At 48.6% G+C, this 23,762-nt stretch overlaps 7 protein-coding genes across 7 annotated transcripts; 3 read left to right on the top strand and 4 right to left on the bottom strand.

The window, feature by feature from the left end:
• Positions 1 to 431: 431 nt before the first annotated feature.
• Positions 432 to 3,367, bottom strand: ASPWEDRAFT_171720 (F-box protein; the record flags this gene model as incomplete). The annotated part of the gene is made up of 4 exons (XM_040830827.1): positions 432 to 848; positions 934 to 2,797; positions 2,865 to 3,199; positions 3,260 to 3,367. 4 exons carry the CDS (start codon positions 3,365 to 3,367, stop codon positions 432 to 434), a joined length of 2,724 nt encoding a protein of 907 aa, XP_040688566.1.
• A 596-nt stretch (positions 3,368 to 3,963) lies between these two features.
• ASPWEDRAFT_59412 (uncharacterized protein) lies at positions 3,964 to 8,698 on the top strand (the record flags this gene model as incomplete). Its single annotated transcript, XM_040838453.1, has 3 exons — positions 3,964 to 5,171; positions 6,238 to 6,837; positions 6,899 to 8,698. Exons 1-3 carry the CDS (start codon positions 4,167 to 4,169, stop codon positions 8,696 to 8,698), a joined length of 3,405 nt encoding a protein of 1,134 aa, XP_040688567.1. The 5' UTR covers positions 3,964 to 4,166.
• Positions 8,699 to 9,393: 695 nt separating this feature from the next.
• Positions 9,394 to 10,968, bottom strand: ASPWEDRAFT_27580 (uncharacterized protein; the record flags this gene model as incomplete). The annotated part of the gene is made up of 3 exons (XM_040833015.1): positions 9,394 to 9,594; positions 9,664 to 10,127; positions 10,188 to 10,968. The coding sequence occupies 3 exons, from the start codon at positions 10,966 to 10,968 to the stop codon at positions 9,394 to 9,396; spliced, it is 1,446 nt and encodes a 481-aa protein (XP_040688568.1).
• A 997-nt stretch (positions 10,969 to 11,965) lies between these two features.
• On the bottom strand, positions 11,966 to 14,084 carry ASPWEDRAFT_111886 (polynucleotide adenylyltransferase; the record flags this gene model as incomplete). The annotated part of the gene is made up of 7 exons (XM_040828279.1): positions 11,966 to 12,143; positions 12,197 to 12,311; positions 12,356 to 12,965; positions 13,015 to 13,226; positions 13,286 to 13,660; positions 13,726 to 13,874; positions 13,936 to 14,084. 7 exons carry the CDS (start codon positions 14,082 to 14,084, stop codon positions 11,966 to 11,968), a joined length of 1,788 nt encoding a protein of 595 aa, XP_040688569.1.
• A 494-nt stretch (positions 14,085 to 14,578) lies between these two features.
• Positions 14,579 to 15,950, bottom strand: ASPWEDRAFT_27582 (homoserine acetyltransferase family protein; the record flags this gene model as incomplete). Its single annotated transcript, XM_040833016.1, has 6 exons — positions 14,579 to 14,706; positions 14,760 to 14,839; positions 14,890 to 15,037; positions 15,067 to 15,203; positions 15,263 to 15,758; positions 15,806 to 15,950. 6 exons carry the CDS (start codon positions 15,948 to 15,950, stop codon positions 14,579 to 14,581), a joined length of 1,134 nt encoding a protein of 377 aa, XP_040688570.1.
• An 887-nt stretch (positions 15,951 to 16,837) lies between these two features.
• On the top strand, positions 16,838 to 17,623 carry ASPWEDRAFT_51134 (flavin reductase family protein; the record flags this gene model as incomplete). The annotated part of the gene is made up of 1 exon (XM_040837552.1): positions 16,838 to 17,623. One exon carries the CDS (start codon positions 16,838 to 16,840, stop codon positions 17,621 to 17,623), a length of 786 nt encoding a protein of 261 aa, XP_040688571.1.
• A 1,222-nt stretch (positions 17,624 to 18,845) lies between these two features.
• Positions 18,846 to 22,511, top strand: ASPWEDRAFT_109803 (putative C6 transcription factor; the record flags this gene model as incomplete). The annotated part of the gene is made up of 9 exons (XM_040828114.1): positions 18,846 to 18,964; positions 19,029 to 19,078; positions 19,147 to 19,473; positions 19,581 to 19,687; positions 19,725 to 19,773; positions 19,849 to 20,835; positions 20,918 to 21,018; positions 21,076 to 21,751; positions 21,814 to 22,511. The coding sequence occupies 9 exons, from the start codon at positions 18,846 to 18,848 to the stop codon at positions 22,509 to 22,511; spliced, it is 3,114 nt and encodes a 1,037-aa protein (XP_040688572.1).
• Between the last annotated feature and the right edge of the window lie 1,251 nt (positions 22,512 to 23,762).

The raw sequence follows: 23,762 nt of genomic DNA on the forward strand, positions 1-23,762 counted from the left end.
TGGCTTCCAGCGTGCGCCTCGTCTATATCGTACGGAATAATGCCATCTAAGTCTACGCCGTGTTCATTTTTCATATACTTAACTGAGTGGAGTTTCATTCGAGTGCTAGAAACAACATGCATGTGCTAAGGCATCGGAAATCGCCCGAGATAACCAACTGATCTTCAAGACACCGTCGATTCACCTCAAGCATCCAAATCTTAGATGAGTCTTCTAAGCAAGAAAAATATCTCCATGTCATCTGTCTGTTAAGCAAGCCCACTGTCGCATTTGCATTATCCAAGTTCTTCAAATAACGTGTACTTGACCTGCTCGTGCTCACCAAGCCACCAAGGAAGCTTGACCAGAGACGAGAAGAAACAAGGAAAACACAAAAGGGCTTACCATGAACCAGAAAGGAAACTGAAATGCGTGGGCGACGTGGAACCTAATCACAACTTCAAAGCCCAAATTTCCTTCTCCCACATTTTAACACCAGCAATGTCAGTGACCTTGATACCGTCTCTCATGAAAACTTCCATTTCCGATGGGCTGGTGGACGCGCTCCTTCCATCATGAGTGCCAGGGGAAGAAAAATTGTCATCAACAGATTTGGGATCCTGCATTTGCGTGGCAGTGGTGACCCGACCGAGTTTTGTCTTCAACTGAATCGCATTATTCTGGGTTGGGCCACCCAACGAGTAACACATTGCAACATATTCAGTACGCAAGAACCGAAAGTGCAAAATGTGGTTGATGATGCATGTGCGCAGTTCCCGCAGCATGGAGTTGCACATGTCGGGATGGAAGTAGAAAACCTGCAGAGCCTTGAGCGACCGCAGTCCACCAAGTTGCTGCAAGAAGTAATGCTGAGGAATGAATGAGCTTGTCGAACACCTCAAGAGGAGTCGAGGGGGAGGAGGGAGGGGGGAGGGAGGGATGGAGAACACTTACAAAACTAGACATGTTCAGTCCAATCGCCATTTCAATCAAGTTGGAGCCCAGGCTGGTAAGCATGCGAATAGCCTGGACGTCAAGGGCCCAGTTCGCATCATCGTCATTGCGAATCATGAGCCTCTGCAAGTGCTTGAGGTGCTTTTCGAATACCTGTTTCCTGATATCGTCAATCTTGACCGGCGTCTTAGATGCAAAGGGCTCTGGTTTTGTGATGCCGCGGCGCTCAAGCATGAAAAGCTCAGTGACCTTGTCAAGACTATTGACGAAGCTTAAGAAAGATGGCGTAACATCATCCGTGTGAATTGAAGTCAATTGGCAAGGACGCACATAGTGCAGTTGCTCGAGCATTGCCCACAGGTTGCGTTGTGCACCGACATTGAGCAGTGACAGATGTTTAAGTGCACGAACATCGACAGCACGAATGATAACAAGTGGGCTCAGAGGAATCAGACAGATGGAAAGGCTCTCCAACGGTATTCCATGGTTTTCACGGATGTAACCTTCGACAGATTGCTCTTCTGCTGCGTGTACCGAGCCCACCTTGACAACGGTGTTAGCTGGACTTGGGGATCTTCTCATGGCCTCTTTGCCTTTGGCGTTCTTCGGACTGGAAGAATGAAGAATGTTCATGTTGCCATTCTGATAGGAGCTGGCCGTTGGCGTCAGATCCCCGTCGCTTGCGTTACTTGGACCGGGCTCCACGAACTCCTGGTCTTCTTCAGCGTCTTCGACCAGGTCAGGGCAGTCCATGTCAACAAGTTCGGGCGGAATTTCTTCAACGGTAACAGAAATCCCCGGGCTTTCACGGATAGACGCTTGCTTGTCTTTGTTCAAACTCGCGCCCGGCTGACCTATTTCAAAAGGCGAGGCCGAGGGCTGTGGCAGTGAACTAGGGGCATTGTTGTCTTGGACGTCCGAATTCGTCAGTTGCACCTTGGAGCTTGAACTAGCACCTTCGCCAGCGGAACTTCTGCGTTTTGCAACAGCCACCTTTTCTGCGTTTTTCTCAAGGTACCGGGTGGTTGCTTTTTCCATTTTTTCCACTGCCCTCAGCGTTTGTGGAGTCTGCTCGCTGCTGAACGCGATCAAAGGCAAAGCCTGGGCGATTTGCTGTAGTGTACGAACAAACTTGTAATCTTCCTCTTCGTCGGAAAGTTTCATCTTTTCGGCCTTTTGATTAGCAGCAGAAGCAACGGAGTTTTCAAGCGCCTGGTCACGCTGACGATCAGATATCGACAAATCTAATCCGAATATCTGCGACAAAGCATTTTCGTGCGCTTTGTGCCCCTGGTTGGTATTTTCTTCCCCTGGGGAGGGTACTGGCGGCATACCGAAGGGATTACCTGGGTTGGGAAAAGTAGAAGGCCCAGGTGGCGGCTGCAAAGTGATGAAGTCTTCCTCATCCGACGAAGAATCCGTGTCCGTTTCGTTAGCGGCATTCTTCTTTGGGTCGAGGGCGAAGCTGTCAGAAAAAGACAACTTTAAAGATCTGAGTGTGGAGGAACATCCAGATATACACAGGGCTATTTCTGGAATGACTTCGACACTACCAATATCCAACACTGACAAGCTCTTGAGTCCTGTGAAAAGAGAAAGGGTTTCAGAAGATTTGGACGACTCGAGAGTTTGGAACAAGTATGGATCCATGGCCAACGAGGCTTGAGTTGCTGGTCCATATGGCGGGCCATTGCTCTGGAAGTGCTGGTGGTGATTTTGCAAGGGACCAAGCAGCACAGAAGGGGCATTTGTAGCAGGCACTGGAGCCGTGGCCATATGAAGGCGTACATGCAGATTTTGGAAGCCCTGGATTTTGCTAAGGGCCAGAAACAAGGAGTGGGTAACTTCCAAATCGGCATCCCATCTGCAGTGAAAGATGTAAGTACAGAGACTAGAGTAATGAGGGACCGGGGTAACGCTAATAAACATACTTAAAGGTTTCCAAACCGATAGTTTTATTGACCGTTGACACGAGGAGGGAATTGAGAAACCTTCCACAGTTATAGCCGCATTTGAACTTAGAGGATTTCTTGGGGTCCACTGCGTTCACACTGTCTAGGGCAATTGCCTTGACGTGCCTCGAGTAGTTGTGGTCACTGGTATTCAAGGTTTCCAGCACGGCTATGAGACGGTCCAACGAGCGCTGGCCAGCATACGTTTCACTGTTGGCAAAGACATGGTTGACTTTGCGATACATGTGCTCAGAAGCAAGTTCGTGAAATGGTTTGCAGACCAACGACAGGTTGAACAGATCACTCAGGCCAGCCTGATCCAGTGTCAGCAAAGATATTCTTAGACAAGAAAGAGTATATTTAAAGAAACTTACATGTTTGAAAATGGTTTCTAAGATCTCTGAAGGCAGAGAAAGAAGGTGCAGTTTGTTGCCGTCGTGACTGGACGAGGCCAGAGGACGTTCTTCCCCAGGAGGAGCCATGGTGGTCCTCTGAGGGTCTGCAGACACGGTAGGGAATTAGCGATTCTGACAAAGAAACTTTGATGGGAATAAATTATCTTACTTTTCAGTTTGTCTTCCTGATAAGAAGCTTCAACGACGTAAATAAGATGACGAGTTTTACTGAGAAGGAAATCGGAGAGAAGGTGGTTGAGGAGAGAGTCAGGGAGGAAAGAGGAAGAAGAAGGGAGAAAGAAATTGAATGAGAATTCTTTTGTGGGAAAAGAGAGGAATCAAACGCATCTTGCTCGGCGTGTTTGTGTAAATTCATGATGGGTTGTGAGATCGAAAGTGAAGTTGCAGCATCGGCGCTGGCTAGGGTTGTGATAGCAATACCAGGAGGTCTAGAACAAACTGCCTCAAAACAAACCATAAAAAACTAGAAAAAAATAGGGAAAATGAAATAAACCTAAATTACAAGCTAGTAGATTAATATAAATTCATATTTAATTTCATTTCTTGCTCAAACAGTGAGTAACAAGGGTTCATAGCTCATAGTACTATTTTCTATGAGAGCGGAATGGCCCATGGTTCTTTTGATAGAGGATGGCTCCACTGTCGGGCCACCCAAACCGTCACTCCGCCTTCTCCATCTCCATTATTAATCCTCCATCATCAGATCATCGCTTTCAATCATCCAGGGACCTTGTCCTTTCCCTTCGCTTTTCCTTTTGTACAAGTCTCCTTATTTGATACCCATTTGGTTGCCTCTTTATTTCTTCTTCCACCATTCCTTCTTGCCCCTTTCTTTCCTGATTATGATACAGCCTTAGCATCCAACATGTCTCGTCTCCTCAGGCTCCTCCAAACCACCCTCTTCCTCCCCCTTCTCCTCTGCACCATCCTAGTAGCAGCCGAGCATACATCAAACTGGGCTGTTCTAGTATCAACTTCGCGCTTTTGGTTCAACTATCGCCATCTCGCCAATGTCCTCTCCTTATACCGAACCGTCAAGCGTCTCGGGATCCCCGATTCGCAAATCATCCTGATGCTCCCCGACGACATGGCCTGCAACCCTCGCAATGCTTTCCCAGGCACCGTCTACAGTAATGCAGATCGCGCGGTCGATCTGTATGGTGATAACATCGAGGTGGATTACCGGGGCTATGAGGTGACGGTTGAGAACTTCATCCGACTTTTGACCGACCGGTTGGACGAGGATGTGCCGCGCAGCAAGCGTCTGGGGTCAGATGCAGGAAGTAACGTGCTGGTATATATGACCGGACATGGTGGAGATCAATTCTTGAAGTTCCAAGACTCAGAAGAAATTGGTGCGTGGGATTTGGCCGATGCGTTTGGCCAAATGTGGGAAAAGAAGCGCTATCATGAATTGCTGTTCATGATCGATACTTGCCAAGCCAATACGATGTACACCCATTTCTACTCGCCCAACATTATCGCCACGGGATCAAGTGCCCTCGACCAGTCTTCATACTCTCATCATGCGGACAATGACGTCGGGGTTGCGGTCATTGACCGCTGGACTTATTACGTGCTCGAGTTCCTCGAGACTCAAGTGACAAACGCCAACTCGAAACTCAACCTGGGAGATCTGTTTGATTCGTACGATGAGTCTAAGATCCATTCGCAGCCCGGCGTGCGATGGGATTTATTCCCAGGAGGCGAACAGGAGGGTCGTCTACGGACTGTTGTGGATTTCTTCGGCAATGTTCAGAATGTGGAGGTGGAGAACGCCAACGCGACGGACCCAGGTTCCTTGAAAGAGGATCTAGCTGAAATTGCTCGACTCGCGGGAAAGTGGCGCAAGCGAGACCAAGAGTACTTCGCCATCCGCCCTGACACATCCAACCAGAGCAGTGGTGATGCATCATCCAACTCAGAATCATCCCAGACACTATCTTCCTACCTTTCGCAGAGAAAGAACGTTGGACCTACCAAGATGACCGACGACAACAGCTGGGGAAAGCGAATCGTCGGCGCTTCTGTCTTAGGTGTGTGTGCTGCCGTGTGGTTTTCCGGATCGGTTCTAGGCCACTCGGTTTGATCTGAGACGAGGTGATCTTGCTTCTATCAAAGCAGGATGACTGGTACTATCACTGCGTTGCCATATAAATTGAACTCGGCAGTGTATGCCATGGAAATAGCCCTGGGATTGTATTTCATACGAGCACGGCGTCTTTGGAGTTTTTAATTTAGAATATTCTATTCAATGCATTTTATTTGATACAGATCGTGTGCCATTGGTTCTTGGAGTAAACGCGATGAAGGTTTCCGATGTCTCCATGAACGCCCCTATTACCCACAATTCTTCACACACTTCTTCATGTATATAAGCAGCTGAAACAATAACTATACCCAATGCCACAGCAAAAAAGCAATCGACAGATCATTTTTCTGCGAGAAATGCCCGCTGGCATACATACCAGCGTTGTTAGTGCTACCGATCGGACGACCAGGCGGGGCTTGGCGTGCCTTTACGCACGTGCCGCACGCCTCGACGCGTCGGTTGGAGATTCGCGACTCCTGCGTTCCTCTCTGGCAAAGACTTAGAACGACAAAAGACACCGGATCATGGAGCCGCCAAAACACGATTGACTTTGCTTATTGATACTTATTTATCGTTGTGAAGAGAAAGGCCTCTCGAAGGCCTAATTTTTTGTTCTGTTTTTTGTCTGATTTTATTGCTTTTCTTTTCCGCGTGTTCTGCTCTGATCCCTTGGCTGGCCATGTATCTTCCTCGCAAGCTTATCGCGCACCTCTATACACAACTGCTCCGATCACACCACCCGCTATCTCCGCCTGTGCTGATTCTAGTTGCCCTCGAACCGGACGCTCTATGTGCTTGTCGGATTCTTACTGCCTTGTTAAAACGCGACTATATTCCCCATAAGATTCAACCAGTGGCTGGATATGGCGACCTCGCTCGTGCAGGAGAGGAGCTGGTCAAGCCCATGCAGACCACCAATGGGGGTAGTGGAGGCGTGGTGGTTTGTTTAGGGGTGGGTGGACTGGTTGATCTCAGTGAAATACTCTCCCTGAGCAACCCGGAGGACGAAATCGAGGATATGGGAGGCGTGGAAGTCTGGGTTTTCGACGCGAGGCGGCCATGGAATCTGGGAAATGTGTTTGGTGGACAAGCGGTATCAGGACAACCGTTGGGAGAAATGGACGCGGCTGCACGACGGAAAACGCGCGGAATCGATAGGGGGTGCATCAACCCCTCTTACAAATCGGGGAACGGTGGAATTGTCGTGTTTGATGACGGGGATATTGAGGATGAGATGGAAAGGGAAAGGGAGGCATATTGCGCCTTGCTGGAGATGCCAGAATTGGATGAGGAGGATGAAGACGACGAGCCTGGGAGTGAGGATGAAGACTTTGATTCCAGTATGGTAGGGACCAAGAAGCGAAAGTCGTGGTCCGGACGAGAGGATGAGGACGACTCTGAGGAAGAAGACGGGCCACCTCGTCAGCGGCGGAGGAGTAACTCAGTACGTATACGAACTGGATCCTCAACGATCACGGATGCCCTTATACTAATCTTACATGTAGGGATCTTCAGTTGTTTCGTCTCCTAGTCGTCGACAACGGCCTGGCCATAACTCTTCGAACTCGTCACGCTCTGTTACTCCGGTCTCAGATTCGCCCTCACCTGCACAGCAAAGGCAGCCTTCCGCGCGCACATTGAAGCGTCGACTCCTCCGACTGAAAAGGAAGCATGATGCGGTGTTACATGCTTATTACTCGGCGGGAACCTCGTATTCGGAACCTATATCATCCCTTGTCTACTCTCTTGCGTCTGAATTGGGTCGTGAAGACAATGATCTACTATGGCTAGCCATTGTCGGTGTTTCTAGTCTGGAACTTAGTGGTCGTACAATGTCTGGCGTTGGCATTTCCAACTCATCGGAGTCTGGAGGATCGGCTGGTTGGGGTGGAGAGCGGGGTGAACGAGTGCGCGGGATTCTTCGAGATGAGGTTAATCGACTGAATCCCCCTGACCCGAACGATCGAGATATCAGAGGGGAAATCAACGGCGTTATCCAAACGACCGCACGGTCCCCAACCGATAAATCAATCCGCATCTCCCCCGAACCGCGATTTATTCTGGTGCGACACTGGTCGCTCTACGACAGCATGCTACACAGCCCGTATTTGGCATCGCGCCTTCATGTCTGGACTGAAAATGGCAGAAAACGACTCCATAAACTCCTGGCAAAGATGGGAATCAGTCTCACCCAATGTCATCAGAATTACACTCATATGGATATGGAACTAAAGCGTGTACTACGGTCGCGACTCCTGAAATACGCACCCATGTACGGACTAGACGGGCTTGTCCCGCAAGATGGATCAGGCCATGTCAGTTCTCGTGAAGGCTGGGGTTTTGTACGCTGCTGGGGCTGGAAGGCTTGTCTGTCTGCCACAGACATCGGTGTCATCGTGGGTGCCATTCTCGAGGTTGGGCCAGAGGAGCATCCCACCTGGGATGCAAAGCGCCTATCCCGACCTCGAATTGCGAATTCATCTGATGACCATGAAGGGTCTACCGAGTCCGATCTGTCCAGCCTTCTCCCTCGGTTCTGGAGTGCATATGATGCCCTCTCTTTGACTTCGGAGTCGCCTACGCTTCTTATGGAAGCGCTTCCCCTTGCTCAACATCTTCATCGTGCCATCCTCCGAACCGGTACATCTTTACTCTCAAAGCACCAAATCCGGCACTTGAGGGCGTTCCGTATCGCTGTTGTCAAGGATGGACCAGATGTAAAGCTGTTTACGAACCCTGGAGCACTGACTAAACTTGCATTGTGGATCGCTGAGGCCATCCGAGTGCAAGAACGAGAAAGGGGCGATAGTGTCAAGCTTGGCCGGAGGCGAGCAGCTGGTACGCCCCTTGTGTTAGCTGGCCTTGATGAGGACAGAGGTCTCTATGTTGTTGTCGGCACTGGTGGAGGTGGAGGTGTGATCGACTTCGCTGCTTTATCGAAGCGGCAAGAAGAGCGCCGACAGAAAAAGGATGCTAAAGAAAAGAAGCAGAAGGAACGAGAAGAACGTCGGGCGCAACGTGCAGCCGAACGTGCCCAAAGGGGAGATGAAGATGAAGAAGCAGAAGAGACCGAAGAGGACTCGTCCGAGTCCTCTGAGTCTGAGTCGGAATCGGAGAACGAGGACGATATGCGCGCGAACAAGCATCTTCTACGAAACCGGTTTGGCATCGCCTTCCAGGAAGTAGTGCAGGAAACGAACGCCCGAGTCCGCATTGACAGCTTCGAACACTGCGTGGTCGAAGTCCAAAAGGAGGATCTCGGAGGTTTCCTCGAAGCTCTGAGTTTCCGCAGCGTCGTCGGATAAAGTCCGATTGCTGAAAGGGAGGAACAGCGTCCATCTGTTCCACCCCATTTAAACGTCAACGTCTGCTAATGTTTATTATGTCCTCTTCGATCCATATGGTTGGATTCCATCTTATCTCTTGTTTTCTTTTTTTTCAAGCATAATGCATGGGGCGAGGTTTGGGGGAGTCGGGCAGTGAAGGAACGGGTTTCAAAAGGGAACAAAAAAAGGGAGGATATGCGTAATGACCGGTTCAAATCTTTGTCTGATTCTTTCTTTTTTTTATCATTTTCTACACCATTTTCTCTTGGATTTGCCTAGCAAGGAGCATTTGCGCCATCATGTCTGTCTTTCTGTCTGTCTGTCACTGCGATCTCAACCATGACCGTTTTGCATACATATACTCTCACATGTCACGGCGTAGGCGGTGTTTACGAGTGGGTCTTTCTGTTTTATTGTTTTTATTCTGTGTTTCCCTGGTGTACTTGCGATTGTTACAGGCGATCTATACGGTTGACTCCATTTCTTTTGTTGTGACTTGGATTATGATAGTGAAAGACTGTCGTTTTATACCTTTCCTGGGTCGTAAGGCAAAATTCAGTAAAGGAACAAACAACTTCTTTACAGGGCCAATAGATTCCACATAGTTGTAGATAGGTAGATAGGTAGTAGTCAATACACATTCTTATATACTATACTCGTCTAGGTTCAAACTATCAATACCACCCTTGTACGAGTTCACACAGAGTCGACTCTCCACCCACATTTCCCGGGAAAACAACAAACGGGACTCCCTGGTGTCTAGAAGTTGGCTCATCGCATCTCCAAAGCGGTACTCCCGGTGCAGCCTGTCCGACAATCATGGCGCGCTTGACGTTGAGACCCTTGGTAGCGGCGTCGGACGAAGTAATACCGCCCTATACAAAAGAAGAATGTTAGTTACTTCATAGTATTTCCAAGAAAAATAAATCTAAAGAGTGACATACCTTTGCAATGACATATCGCGGACGCACCCGTATCAACTGCAACACTCTCACCAAAGCCTCTGCAACATTAGACCCAATAGCCAAAGACGACAACTCATCGCCTCCAGTGATCAGCTTTCGACTCGTCATCACCAACGTATCTTTACCAGCTTGAAGGTATGACTCTGTCTCTTCAACGACTTGTTGGATGACTTTCGTTGCACTATCAGGCGAGGCGATGAGGTCGTCTACTTTCATTTCGATGATGGCTAGTTCACCTGTTCCTCCGCGTCGGTCTGTTAGTACCTTCAGCTGAGCTGTTGTTTTGGGGACATAGGACCCGGCGATGATCAGGCCGCCTGTCTCTCTGGGGTTGGGGAGTTTGAGCTCGGTTGCCGTGATGGGGGCTTTGGAGCGAATGCCTAGTCGTGTGGATACGAAGGCTGCGCCGGTGCGGTAAAGGTAGTGTTTCCCTCTTGCTTCGGCTGTTTAACTAGTTAGCTTTGGATTCTTTGAGTAAATCGGCAATACGGAGAAAGGCTCACCTAACAACAGCCCAGCAACAAAAACGTGCATATCAGACTCAGCTGCAGCATTGACAATAAGAACGCCACCCTGAGGAAGTCCCATGAGTTTCTCAAAAACCGCCTCCGGACCCCCCTTTCGAATCTCATCTATCGTAACCGAATGCAGCTGATCAGATGCAAATCTCCCAGGTGCCTTCTCCATAACATAATCCCTCAAACTAGAACTCTTATACCCAAACGTCGCATCTTTGGCAAACTGCGTCGACCCCGCGGGGACCAGCTGATCACCCTCAACGACATAATGCACATCATCAATGGTGAAGCGTCCACCCTGGAAGAAAAACGGGGCAAGAACCCACGCATCCACCTCCCCAAACACCGACTGCGCCACGTCCGCTTCGAGAGGGAAGTGGCCCCGTAGCGTGCTATCGCCACGGAGGACGATATCCACCGTCTGTCCGGTGGCTTTGGCTGCTTGCGCGACGTTCGCGCAGATGCCGCGGATCAGTTTTTCTGCTCCGACTGGGGGCAGTGCGCGGGAGTTGGTGAGGATGAAGAATCCGCGCGAGTTGCTCTGGAATTCTTCCACGAGTGTTTGGACGTCCCAGACGGCGAGGACGGAGATGTCGTGACAGGTTTGGGTTCCTGTGGGATCGTCATCAAGGACGACGAGGCGATTGAGTGATGAGGTTGATAGGATCTGGGAGATTTGACCCTGAGCGTCTGTGGGGTATTCGGGGGGCAGTTGTGCGAGAGTGTTTTCGCGTGGCAGGGTGGGATATTCTTTTGGCGATGTCATTGCGGCTGCTTATTTGAATACTGGATATACTTATTTGTCTATGTCCTGAAAAACAAGGGACTCAAAGGGCTCGTACCAATGGTTAAATATCCAGCACTGTTATCGCCATACGTCGGGCAATGCGGGGATGTCGCTGGGATCGGCGAGAAGTCCGAAGGCGGGGAAGACGAAGTTGAAGTCTATGTCCTCTAGTTTTCGTCTTGTTGATAAGACCGTGGACAGACCTCATTATTGACCAGGTATGAAACTCTACGAGTATGTAGCAAATGAATTCAAGGCTTTGTGACCCGTGGGCCACTGCAAACATTTACCTTTATTCCACTAAAATCTAGCTAGTAGACAACAAACACCAGACTACCTGCAAGATATGGCAAGGTCATATGTACAGTCACGAACCACCGGTAAGAAGGCCCAAAACCACTTTTCCACGGCATATTCAATGGGGGGAAACACCAAATAAGAGAATTAACAAGACGATGCTCGCTCAGCTGGGCTAAGTGTGCTTCTGCGACTGCATCTTTTCGGATATCGCTATTCCAGCTCGTCCTGCTATGGCAAGAGAAAGAAGAAAGGAAAATGATTGTGTTCAAGGGGCGTGAGGAAGAGAAAAGAAAACCAACCTTGTACTCCTGACGTCAGTTGTAAAGCTCATCGCATGAATGTATGGCGAGTCACTAATCAACTGCATGTTAAAGAGTCAGACTCAGCTGGGATGATGTTACTACATAGACACCAATATTGGTGATTTCGATTTCTGATATGTTGCAGCCGTAAGTGCTTTGCTCACAGCGTTATGGGGACCGGCCCCGGCGCGATTTCTTGGTCAATTGCTTTTCTTTCGTTCAAATTATTCAGGCGGGTGTCGCAGCGCTCGAGATTCCGTTGGTGACCTGGCGTTTCGCGTTCCCACGCGATGTGTCCTAGATAGTTATACATTAGTCATTCTCAGATACATATATACCCTTATCGTTATGTATCAAGATCGATCTTGAGCTCCTTAGTAGTGGCGAATATCCTGTCGCTCGGGGTCTGCTTTGGCTTTCTTGCGTGCACTTACGTCCAGAGAGTCGATGCCTCGTTTCTGACCAATCGCTTCGGCTTTCTTGACGACCTTCTTCTTAGGCCGAGTAGGCCGAGTCTCGCCTGGTTGGAAGACATCCTCCGGCAGGTCGAAACTGGTGGAGTTAGAATGAGGAAAAGGGGAACAGAGTGTCAACCAGTAACATACTTGCGAACATGAGTAATTGCCAAATCGTTGATGCCTGGCTGGTATCCCGCCCAGGAGGTGCAAGTTGATTTGAAGATTTGAGCGTCAGTCGAGATATCCAACGACCGCGAGGCACCTTTTAAAGTCAGTGGAATCATGAAGGGGAGGCGAATGCCGTACCTGGTTCGAGAGGTTTCAATTCCAAACCAATGTAATAAGTTGTGGTATAAATTGTTCGGCTTTCGTCATCTGCTTTCTGCTGTGCAAGCTCTGAGAGTTCTGGCTTTTCGATACCATCTTCGGCCACGGCTTGGTGTGCAGGGTCTTTCATCTCATCGGTAGTTTCGGTCTTCGTACCCTTGTCATGATATTGCGTGGACCCATTCTTGACTGCTTCTGCTTCCTGGTCGTTGCTGACCTTATGGATTCTCTCAAAACCCTTGGGGAAAGGATGAGCTACCGCAATGGTCGCTTTCCTATCCAAAGCGCCAACAAGATGTCTTAGCTTAGATTCTACAAGACCCGACCACACAGCTTCAGCTTCCTTGGTCTTGCTGGAGGCAGTGATGCTGAGATAGTACTTATAGTCCCGCGCAAAAAATTCGTGGCGAGCGAAGAGGTCATTCCAAGTCTGTTGCTTCAAGAAGATCTTGTCTACAATATCACCACCACGCTGCAGTTCGCGGAGAATAACTGCCTTGGTAGACATCGAGATATTGTGAGTCGCACACATGGAGGGATATGCCGGCGTGATGATAGGCATGAGGTGAAACCGATCACCATGGTAGATCTGCCGGGTCAGTATACCGGTCGTTCGCAGCATGACATATGAAGCTCACCTTTGGGTTCCAAACTTTGATCTGAAGAGGGCCATCTTCAATCGGCTTCAACAATACAGGTTGAGGCCATGCCCACTTGTTCATGATGCGGAAGAATTTGCCGACAATGACTGATCCAGTCGCTTGAGGGTATAACTGACAAACTCTGGCTACCAGCATGGCCCAAGCAACACCACCGGGGAAACCTACAATGTTGGAGTAGATAGCTCGACCTGTTATTCAGAAAGTTAGACCCTTGCTCTGACAAATAAATTGTAGGGTGCTCCCTTACGTTGTGCCCAAAGCTTGATGGCGCGCAGAGCAAAGCGGAACGTCTTCTGCTGGGGAACAAGCTCGAGAATCTCATCGGTCACACGGGTTCCATTAAGCGATCGAACTTCCCGTTCATCCAGCCCTCTAAGGTAATCATTGTTCTTCAAATCGAGGTTGATTGGAATCGACGGTATAACCAGGCGAGCAAAGATCAAATCAATACTGATTCCGGACATTTCGAGTTTGATAATGGGAACATAGGCGTCTGGAACCGGGGTCATTTTTTCAATGGCCCCTTGGGGAGCCATCGCTTCGAGAACTGGAGGGAAGTCCGAGAAGAAATCATCGATCACGACATGCTTTGGTCCAACCACCAATGTATCGATATCCGAGCCTATTGCGCAAAATTTGTCAGCAAGGACACCACAGTATGTGATTAAAACATTGGTGCCTACTCACCAGGACCATAAACACCCAGACGGTAACTGCCATATGTGAAGATCTTTCCTCCTGATGCTTCGACGGCCGCGGGAGTAAGTCCCTTTTTTCGGCTCACGACCTTGACAAATTCGAGGGTAACCTTTTGGATTAACTGTAACACTTGCTTTCTAAGCGACCACAAACATCAGCGCCAATATCAGGTACCCATATTTCCCAGCTCGGTCTTACCTTCGGTCGGTCTCCGTAGGGCTCTCGAAGTTGTTCTGAGCTTTAAGTTCAGAAATCAAATCATCGTTCGCAGCAAGTTCATCCGGGGTGGGCAGGACGGTGGAAATAGGAGGAGTAACTCCCCACTGTCGGACTGGTGGTGTTGCCATTGTCGTTTTTGAGGGTTGAGGGTTGAGGGTTAAAAGAATACAGTTGCGCCGGTCCAGGCTCAACAACGAATAGGGATTAGATACAGAAGAGAGTTGAAGGTAAATGAAAGTAGGCAATGACACAGAAAAAAAATTAGGGTAAAATAAGTAAGACGAAGAAGACAAAACACAAATCAATGAAAACGAAAGCGAATGGACTCTGATGAGGAATGGCGAGCGCAGGTTTCCTGGATCCTGGAGTTGGAGAAGGAACTTAGGCTTTTGGTTACCTCAGCAAACTTAAATATTTCACGTGACTGCGATCGGGCGCTATGCTTGATTGGAGTGACATCCAATAACTTCTACTTTTGGTATAGCGCATTTAAGCAACATGTGAATGACAGGAGACAACATGCAACATTCCATGTTGAAAATCCCGTAAACAGGCAAATATCCATCGTCTTCCTTACATATTCCAGAGGACCTATCAGTCTTACAGCTAAGTCAATGTTCCATCAATTCCCCTGGTCAGTTATCTTGAGCCCAGCCACGTTCATTGAATCAACCCCAGCGAAGAAATCTGAAAGGCGTTTATCCAGCCATTCGACATCATCTTTACTATTCCCAGGACCCCCAGCCCAATCTGTGAATCGAGTTAGTGAAAGATCAACTTTAAAAAATTGGACGCAATCTTACGGCCCCATATGGAGGGAATTGGCTCAAATTCCCCGATTCCTGGCTTCATGCATGCGACCTCATACTCTGAATCCTCTGGACTAATGCTTTATCAGTACTCTGAATTGAAAAAAATTGTGTGCTGACGTACGGGAAGTATAGATCTGTCTTTCCAGGCAATACGAGTGCCTTGGCTTTGATGGATTCCATAGCCTTTTCGAAATTTCCATCGTAAGGCGCTTGCTTCGATACGTCTCCATTCTGCCAAGTTTGCAGCATTACGAGTAGGTTCTCCGGATCTGACAACAAACGTTAGGTTCTATCACACTAGGAACGTTCGTTATTGTATACTTGCCTTTAGAAAGTGCCCATTTCTCCCAGAAATTCTGCATAAAGTCCTCCAGCCCCTTGAAGCCCAGTGCCGTTTCATATACTTTCTCGCGATAGAATGTCTGACTGAAACCCCTGTGCACACACAACGGATTAGCATCGTTCATGACAAAGCGGAATTGGTCTATCCTCACCATCCAGCATAACCTCTCCCAAATGCTTTGAGACCGACCTCTTTCTCTTTAGTATTCCAAATTCGAAAACCATCCCCATCGGTGAGAATGCCGTCCTCTCCCGAGCCAGCGGAGGGAATGCTCTTCGCAGCAAGCAGTGCACTCTTAACACCCTCCAGGAAGACCTGATTATGCAAGGCGGTCCTCGCTGATCCACAAAAAGGGACTATCAAATCCATAAAGTCCGGATATTGAGTCGCCCATTGATAACTTTGGACAGCGCCCATTGACCACCCAAGTACGGCACGCAAGTGGCTGATCCCCAAATGCTGCGTAACAAGCGTATACTGAGCCCGGACATTGTCATAAAAGGAACATTTGGGAAATGGTCCAGGTGTGGACTGGGTTGACGGAGAGGATGACTGGCCGTTTCCAAAGAGGGCAGGGATGATGATAAAGTACTTGTTGGGATTCAGTGTCTTGTCTTCGCCTATCAACCATAGGTTGTCCGATATCACTTGCGAGGTTAGCAGTACATGGCGCACTTTGTGATCCAATACATACAGCCAGAAAACCAGGTTGGATAGACGATAGCAGGAGATTTGGGGTCTCCAAATGTCTTGTACGCAATATGGGCATCGTTGAGTTTCTCTCCGCTCTGGAGCTCCCAGTCTCCAAGCTTGAAGATCTCGTAATCTTGCTGTGTCATTTTGGTCATAATAATCTGCCTTATAGGTTCAGGGACTTAGAATACGAATCGAATATGAAAGCTGACCGAACAGCATATTAAATCTCACCCTGATGTTGGAGAAAAGAGGAGGCAAAGTCCCCTCTCTGGTTTGTTATCTATGACCCCGCCTCTGCACTCTTGGAGTTTAGGCTCACTTGTATACGCGTTATCATAGTTGCACTACTTTGACACATAAAAAGTCAAACTGCCAGTTGATTTGCTCAAGTCAGCAGGGATTTATAACTCGGTTACAATTGCTTGAGCTTTGACGGGGTGGAGGTTAGCTTCCCACAATAGTGCAGGGTTTAAGCAGACCCAGTCTAGTGGCATCGCATTGCCACTATACTGATGGTGATGGCAGATATTCAGAATCCCTTAGGAAAACAGAATAGTTACTCTCAACCATGATCATTTCATTCCATTTCATTTCATCTCATTGATTCCATATCTATCCGATGGTATGCGGGGTCGGAGTTAGGCGCTGACATCGGCCCGAAAGTCGGTAATGAAGCTCTATCCCCACGCACTTTTGAGCGCTATGAGGTCATCCGAGCCGTGGTAATTGGAGATTCTGTATGCTATAATAGCGTGGAATTAAGCGATTATCTGTAGCATTCGCCATCGGCTCCAGTCTGCTCTGCGAGCACAAGAAGTGCGATAAGAAGGACCCCCGCCATTTCTATCACCGCAATGCGTTTTCTTTCTCTGCGAACTGTCAAGAGATTTCCTCTCAGCCCACTGTGAGTTCGAGCCGGCTTTGTGCAACGGACCAAAAGGAACGCGACTGACAAATCCACAGGAACCGCTCCACGCCTTTGCCTATCCTATTCCACCAGTCTTCTCGATCGTTCAATCAGTCGTCCACAATGTTCAAGCCCCACGGCGATTTCGAGAAAATCCAAGCATCTCGACCTGACTTCAACCAGGAAACACAGGTCACATTTACGAAGTCTCCCAACCCACAATGGAAGCAGGGTGATGGTGCAAATGACAATGGTGAAAGTCTGAAGAAGAACCATGTGGAAATCGACCCCTACGAAGAAGGGCGACCCTCTACCTCCAACTACAAGCTTTTGATCTCTGGCATTGTCCCTCGACCAATTGCGCTCATCAGTACCGTATCCAAGGATGGCCAGTCAACCAACCTGGCGCCTTTCAGCTACGCGAACGTGATCAACCATGATCCTCCACTTTTCGTCGTCGGAGTCGCCAAACCACTGGACCAGTTCAAAGATTCGTTGAGAAACTTGGCGGAAACAGAGGAATGTGTGATAAACCTCATCTCCGAGCACTTTGTCGAGGCGGCCAACGCAACGGCCATCAATGCGCCGTACGGCGTCTCCGAGTGGGAAATATCTGGTCTGACTCAGGCACCTTCTACCTCTGTCAAGCCAGCCCGTGTGAAGGAGTCGGTCATGTCGATCGAAGGCAAGCTTGTTGAAATTAAAGAATTCGAAAGCAGAGCAACCCCAGGCAAGAAGACAGGAGCCTTGGCTATCATTGAAGGAGTTCGCTTCTGGGTGAGAGATGACGCCATCAACGAGGAAAAGAATCTAGTTGACTTGAAGGTGATGAAACCGATCAGTCGACTGGGAGGAATCTCATATGGGCGCGTAACAGATGCGATGGAAATCCCAAGGCCGAACTTCTAGAACAGGATAGAGAAACGCTAAGAAGCCCAGGAACCTCGGTAGGAGCAAGACCGAGCCTGAAGCTCATAAATGATAGACCATGGGACGGTATTAAATAGACTGGTTTTCCGATAGAATTGAGTTCATCATTAATCGTAGGAAATTGCTGGCTGTCCATCATAATACATCTTCTCTGCGGGTCGGTCACATGGTACGCGGAATTACTGCGAGTCGCCCGAGAGAGGCGTGGAGACCGGGCGGGAAACGTCTGGTGTAGGAGGCAGAGAGAAGATTTGTCCATGGCAGACTCTTGACAACTGGCAGTGGAGCGAGAGTTAGATATGAACTGTGATTATGCCAATGTGGACACATTCAATACACATTAGTCCCATGTAGATCAATTGGAGCTCGGAACTCCGCACGGGGAAGCGAAGTCGAGTTCCCCCAGTCGAGTTCCCCCAGTCGAGTTCCCCCAGAAAGAGTCCAGACTCGAGACAATCGGTGTGACTGGGCCCGTGATGATCCAGCTCGTTAGACCATCTCAGCTTCTGGTATAAACACTCTTCTCCCCGAGACCCTCCCGGCATGCAGGAACCCACAGGGAAGTATTTTCTAGAAAAGAATAATGAAGTGTTTACCTCTTGATGAGTCACATAGGGGAAACGAGAGAGAAAAAGTTGAAGCATCATCTGACCGTTGCACAGGGTCATGTTATCCCACAGAGTAGATCAGACCTTGGGGGCGGAGGGAAAAAAAGCCCAATAACGTTGTGTATCCCAGCTTATTTATTTTTCTTTTTCTCTCCATTATTAATGGATGGTTTCTTTTCTTTTTGATGTGGAAATAATAAAAAGAAGACGCTGCTGAAGCATTGTGGTGGGCGGTCTGCGCAGCTCGCTTTGGGGACATCGTTGGTTCCATACTCAGACCTCAACACTATTATTCTATTGCTGTTGGCCAAACTCCCCTATTCTCATCTCCCAAACTCCTCTCGCCATCTCATCAAGCCCTAATTTGACCCACCACATCGCTCCTTCCATTGGAATTAATTATTACGTCCATGGATTTTGTTCTTCTGCTGGCGCTTCGTTCCAAAGACCTTCCGCGACACTGTTTCTCCCGACCTCTATACATTTTTCCTGCGACTCCCTTGGGACCCTCTGTCAGCCACACTCCATTGACGTAAGGCGTGGAGAGACCCAATACCCAATGTGTCGGGATTACGGATGATTATTTGCTCGCAATGAGCCTCCCTTCGCCCAAGAAGAACGTTGGCAGCAATGTTCCCCCACCACCGAGACAGATTCGCTTTGTTTCGACCGATGGACAGCCCCAGACAAAGCGGCGGCGAGTAAACGCAGCGTAAGCTGGTGGCTCTTCCCATCGTCAATGCAGGAGGCGATGCTGATACAACGGTCCTCCATAGTTGTCGGACCTGTCGCAAGCGCAAGATACGATGCTCAGGTGAACAACCAGGTGGGCAACAGTCTGATTTATTGGTCGCCGGTTCTAGATGGTTGCTGACAGTGGGATATCTTGATCAGTGTGTAAAACATGCTCCGACTATAATCATACGTGTCTTGGATACAACGAGCCTCCTTCCCACGCCCGGTCGCAATCCGATACCGCACCACGAACTCCGGCGATTCCATCGCTGCCTGGTCCCAATGAGGTGGTATACCCCCGTGTTTCTCAGGTGGTTGAGAAGCGTTCGCCAGATCCCCCACAAGCTATAAAACCACCTGATTGTTCCGAAAAAGCTCCGGAGGATCCAAAAGTGCCGGGACCAAAAGGAGTTTCTTTGGCAAGGGATACTACACGTGTGCCCAAAGAGTATGAGCAGCAAAATGCGGGGGATACCCCAGAAAGTAGTAAGTTCGAAGCGATCATAATCTTTTGGTCAATGTCAACCATGCGCCGGTTTCATGTTTCCACTTGTGCATTCTATATCGATCATGATTCCTAAGATATTAAATAGATCGCACCTCTCTCGGCTCCTCCAGCCGCACTCATGCTCCGTACTTCCGGTATTTTGGGCCAACTGCCATCGTTCCTGGCTTTAAACAGATGGTTAGATCATACCCTGTTACCATAAAGGGCTGCACTCCTAACGTGCTTTCAGGTCGTCCAAGTTAGAGGTTCCCGCAAGAGCAATCCATCAATGTCATCAGGTTTGACTAGCCTCTCTCCGAGTGTCTTTTGTCTCTTTACGAGTCAGGCCAACTGACATGTTGATGGTCTTGCAGAGCCACTGTCCCCTCTCCGGAGTCCAAAATTAGCTGATATAGGAATGGGCTCTCTGGCGACGTTGGAAGATAGCCGAGATTCCAATACGATTCCATTTTACGATCGAGATGACACACCTGTCAGCAATCTTGTCACACACCTTTGCGAGCTTTTCTTCGTACATCTTGGCTGTAGTTTTCCATTTCTACAGCGGGATAGGTTTCTCAGAGACTTAAAGGACAAAACTGTCGAAACCATGCTTGTGGATGCAGTTTGCGCATTATCTGCCAGGTTTTCTCCCCACCCTCTGCTGGGCCCCCCTCAAGCCCCAAACATTGATGGTTCTGTACCACAACTGGATACAAGGAAGTCGAATCGAGGCCAGGCCTTTGCTCATAGGGCAATGAGTGCTCTTGTCGATTCTCTATCATGCCCAACCCTTGCCGTTGTCCAGGCTTGCTTGCTGCTAGCCTATGAAGAGTTTGGGTCGAACCGTGATAGTGGTCTATGGATGTACTTAGGGATTTCGATTCGCATGGCTCAGGACCTTGGGATGCAGAAATTGCAAGGGTTGAAATATAACTACGGTCAAAGTGGATTAACTCCCAATGCAATCATGACCGGACAGGCCGGAGAGTTCGAAGAGGATGAATACGAGGATATCCAGGCCCACCAAAACCCTGGGAAAGACATACAGGACCTTGAAGACCACCGTGCAAGAGAGCGAGAAAAGGTTGACACATTTTGGAGTATCTTCTTCCTTGACCGAGTGATCTCATCTGGAACAGGGAGACCAGTCACCCTGCGCGATGAAGACATAGAGCTATGCTTCCCTCTACAATCAGAATCGCAACTTCCGAATGGTTGGCCATCGCCATTTCCCCCGCTCATTAGAGTCATTCATCTGTACGGAAGGGTGACAGACCTCATCAATGGAATTCAGGATGTCAACCATGTCACGTCTGACACATTGCAAAGATTGGCAGGAATGGAGAGTGACCTAACTGGTACTGTTGCATTTCTTTTTTTTCTTTTCTTTTTTTTTAAAAAAAAAATTTGTTTCTCCTGGCTAACTTCAACGGTCTTTAGGAATCTACCAACATTTGTCCCCCAGACTTCACTTTAATGCAGCCAACTTCCAAACGTACGTTAAGGCAAAAGAGGGGACAAATTTCATTCTGCTCCATTTTGTAAGTATAACACTTGGTTTTGTTTAATTTTGTTGCACGTCTAACTTTCTTCTTCAGTGGTTCCACACCCTTATAGTTCTTCTCCATCAGCCAACGCTCCTGAATTCCTTCGGTGGAACAATACAACATCTCTATCCAAATAGCAGAGAGCTCTCGATGTCATCCGCCAAGACTATTGCGGATATACTTTCGTTTTCCGAGTTAGTGGATGGCAAAAGTTTCATCGGCAATCCTTTTACGAGTCAGCCGATGTATATTGCCGCATGCGCTTTTCTCATGGAGAGCACCTACTACACCTCGCCTTCGTCTAGGTCCGGCTCTCCTCCTACACAGCCTCTACTAGCCAACCGATCGAGTGGTTTCGTGATGCCAAGTATGGATCCTTCCAATGGGACAGAGCGGAAGTCTAAACACATTCTCCTCGCATCTGCTGCAAAAGAGAATTATCAACGATGTTATAAAGCACTAAAAGCACTCGACACATACTGGGAGGGTACGAGATACATTCTCACAGTGCTGGACCAAAAGGCCAAGGGGATTGTTGATCCTCTTTTATATACCGTAGAAGAGATGGAAAATGCTGCTGAAATACCCCCAGTCCAGCCTTTCGCCCCTCCAGGGTGGCGTCGCACAAAGACACCATTGGAGGCTGCAGGCAATCCAGAACCATCAGGAACGGGCCCGGATGTTCCTTCGCATGGTAAAACCTCCCCCAATATTGATACTGGCCAAGGTGAGAACTGCCATGATATCTTTTGACACACAAGACAATATGCTAATGGTTCCGAATCTCAGCAATTGGATGGGCACTTACAGGAGCGACGAACTCGTCCCAACCCAATCTTAGCTTGTTGTACCAGATGCCAGCTACGCAGGCTGACCCCATCCCCGAGAGACCTACGTTCGCCTCGCAGTACAGTCATAGTTACCCATGCATACCTGCACAATCGAACACAGATCAAAGTTCTGCTTCCTTCGCACAACCACTACAGCAGACGCGAACCGCTGATGCGACACGGGGCTCTTCGCTTGCGACTCCTACTCAGCAGTACTCCCCATTAGTCTCTGCCGGAAGGATGCCCACATCGGACACCAATATACTTCTGGGCCTAAATGGGTCATTTTCAACCCCAAGCCCCCGTCCCTCAGCTTTTAACCAAGATTTTACCTCATCCCAGTTAGAAACACAGGTACCTGATTATACTTACAACATGTCCGTACCTGCCGCAAATGACCAGGGCAACGATGCCCATTTACGACCCAGGATAGCCGATGGATTTCCTAACATAGGCTCCAACGGAGAAGATATGTTGATCGAAAGCCAGGACATCGACATGAACACGCTCCAGCAACAAGAACACCTCCCTTTTGCCTTTCACGGAGAAATTCTCCCTTGGCTGGAATATCTTCCACAGGATGTCCTCAGCTTTTTTGGGGAACAACAGAATTATTCTTTGATGACCCCGGATGGCGAATCACCACCGCCTCAATAACTTACCCTTCTTATAATCATATATATGCGACTTTGTGCGCCCATGTCCAGCGAGCTTATAAAATTTGGCTTATTGGTGTGGTTTCTCTAGCGTCTTTTGCTGTAAATTTTTCTGTTCACAGCAGCTAGACGGCTTTATATCTAAATTTGTTTCTGTGTCTCAAGCGTTGGGTTTTCATGTATCAAAATTTAGCGTTGTGCTCTGCGAATCAAGAAAAACACTGAATGCATTCTACGGGGACTGGATTGAGTTGCATGCTTGAGGTTTGTTCTGTATCGTGATATTATCTGAGCTCTATATTGGGTATTGATTATGTGGCATGATTTGACGAATAATATCTAATGATTCTTCGCTCCATCCAAAGAATACTTCGCATAAATAGCAGAAGCCACGTGCGACCTGACAGATCCTTGAGCTGTGCCGTTAGTCGTACTCGATGTGGGAATAGAGTGACAACCATTGAAATCGACTTCCGCTATTGTCAGACAACGCCCGTCAACGGGATTCTTCCTGATGGCACTCCAAGACCCAGTCGAGAGTGAATTGAATAATCTCCGAATACCGGATTATATCCCAACGGTTACTAAAGGGAGGCCAGACCTGGAGTTCCTGTTCAGCAGCGATAAATTTGAAAAACTCGACGTACCGTCCAATTGCAACAGCCCCGTATCGATCACCCGGGCATTTCGCTCTCCGACGGGATTTCCCTCTGTAGGCAACCTGGAGTATGTACTTTAGCTCCGTTCTTGCGTGACTCCAGACATTCTCATCAATCTGGTGTTGAACATTTTTTGCAGTTGACGATGAGGAATTTGTCTCGGAGATGCACTGTGTGAGAGACAATGTTGAATAAAGAGTGATCCTCTTGGATTAGGCGAAATCCGTCTTGAGGGTGAAATGCGGTGCGAAGGATTGCATCCCAGGCAGCGCGTACGTCACTGTCTTGATCAGACTTATTATTGAGGAGGCTGATCAGTCTCGTTGCCTCGTGGTCGTTGAGGTACTAGGGCTGTTAGTATGTAGTACTTATGTGTATGGATATGGGTCTGGTGGCTGGACTTACCGTCATTATGCAGCCAGGGCGCTTTTCTTAGGAGATCTTTGCAGGATGGGGATGAAGTTGCTGGGTGGGTAGAGGGGAATTGAGGATGGTTATTCTTAGCAGCATTGTCGTATGAACTGCAGGTGGTTTATATACTGCGTAGGCCATACTGTCTCATTACAGAGAGCATGACTTGGGAAAGGCCACGG

This window comes from Aspergillus wentii (genome assembly GCF_001890725.1).
Source record: "Aspergillus wentii DTO 134E9 unplaced genomic scaffold ASPWEscaffold_4, whole genome shotgun sequence".
Taxonomy (NCBI): Eukaryota; Fungi; Ascomycota; class Eurotiomycetes; order Eurotiales; family Aspergillaceae; genus Aspergillus; species Aspergillus wentii.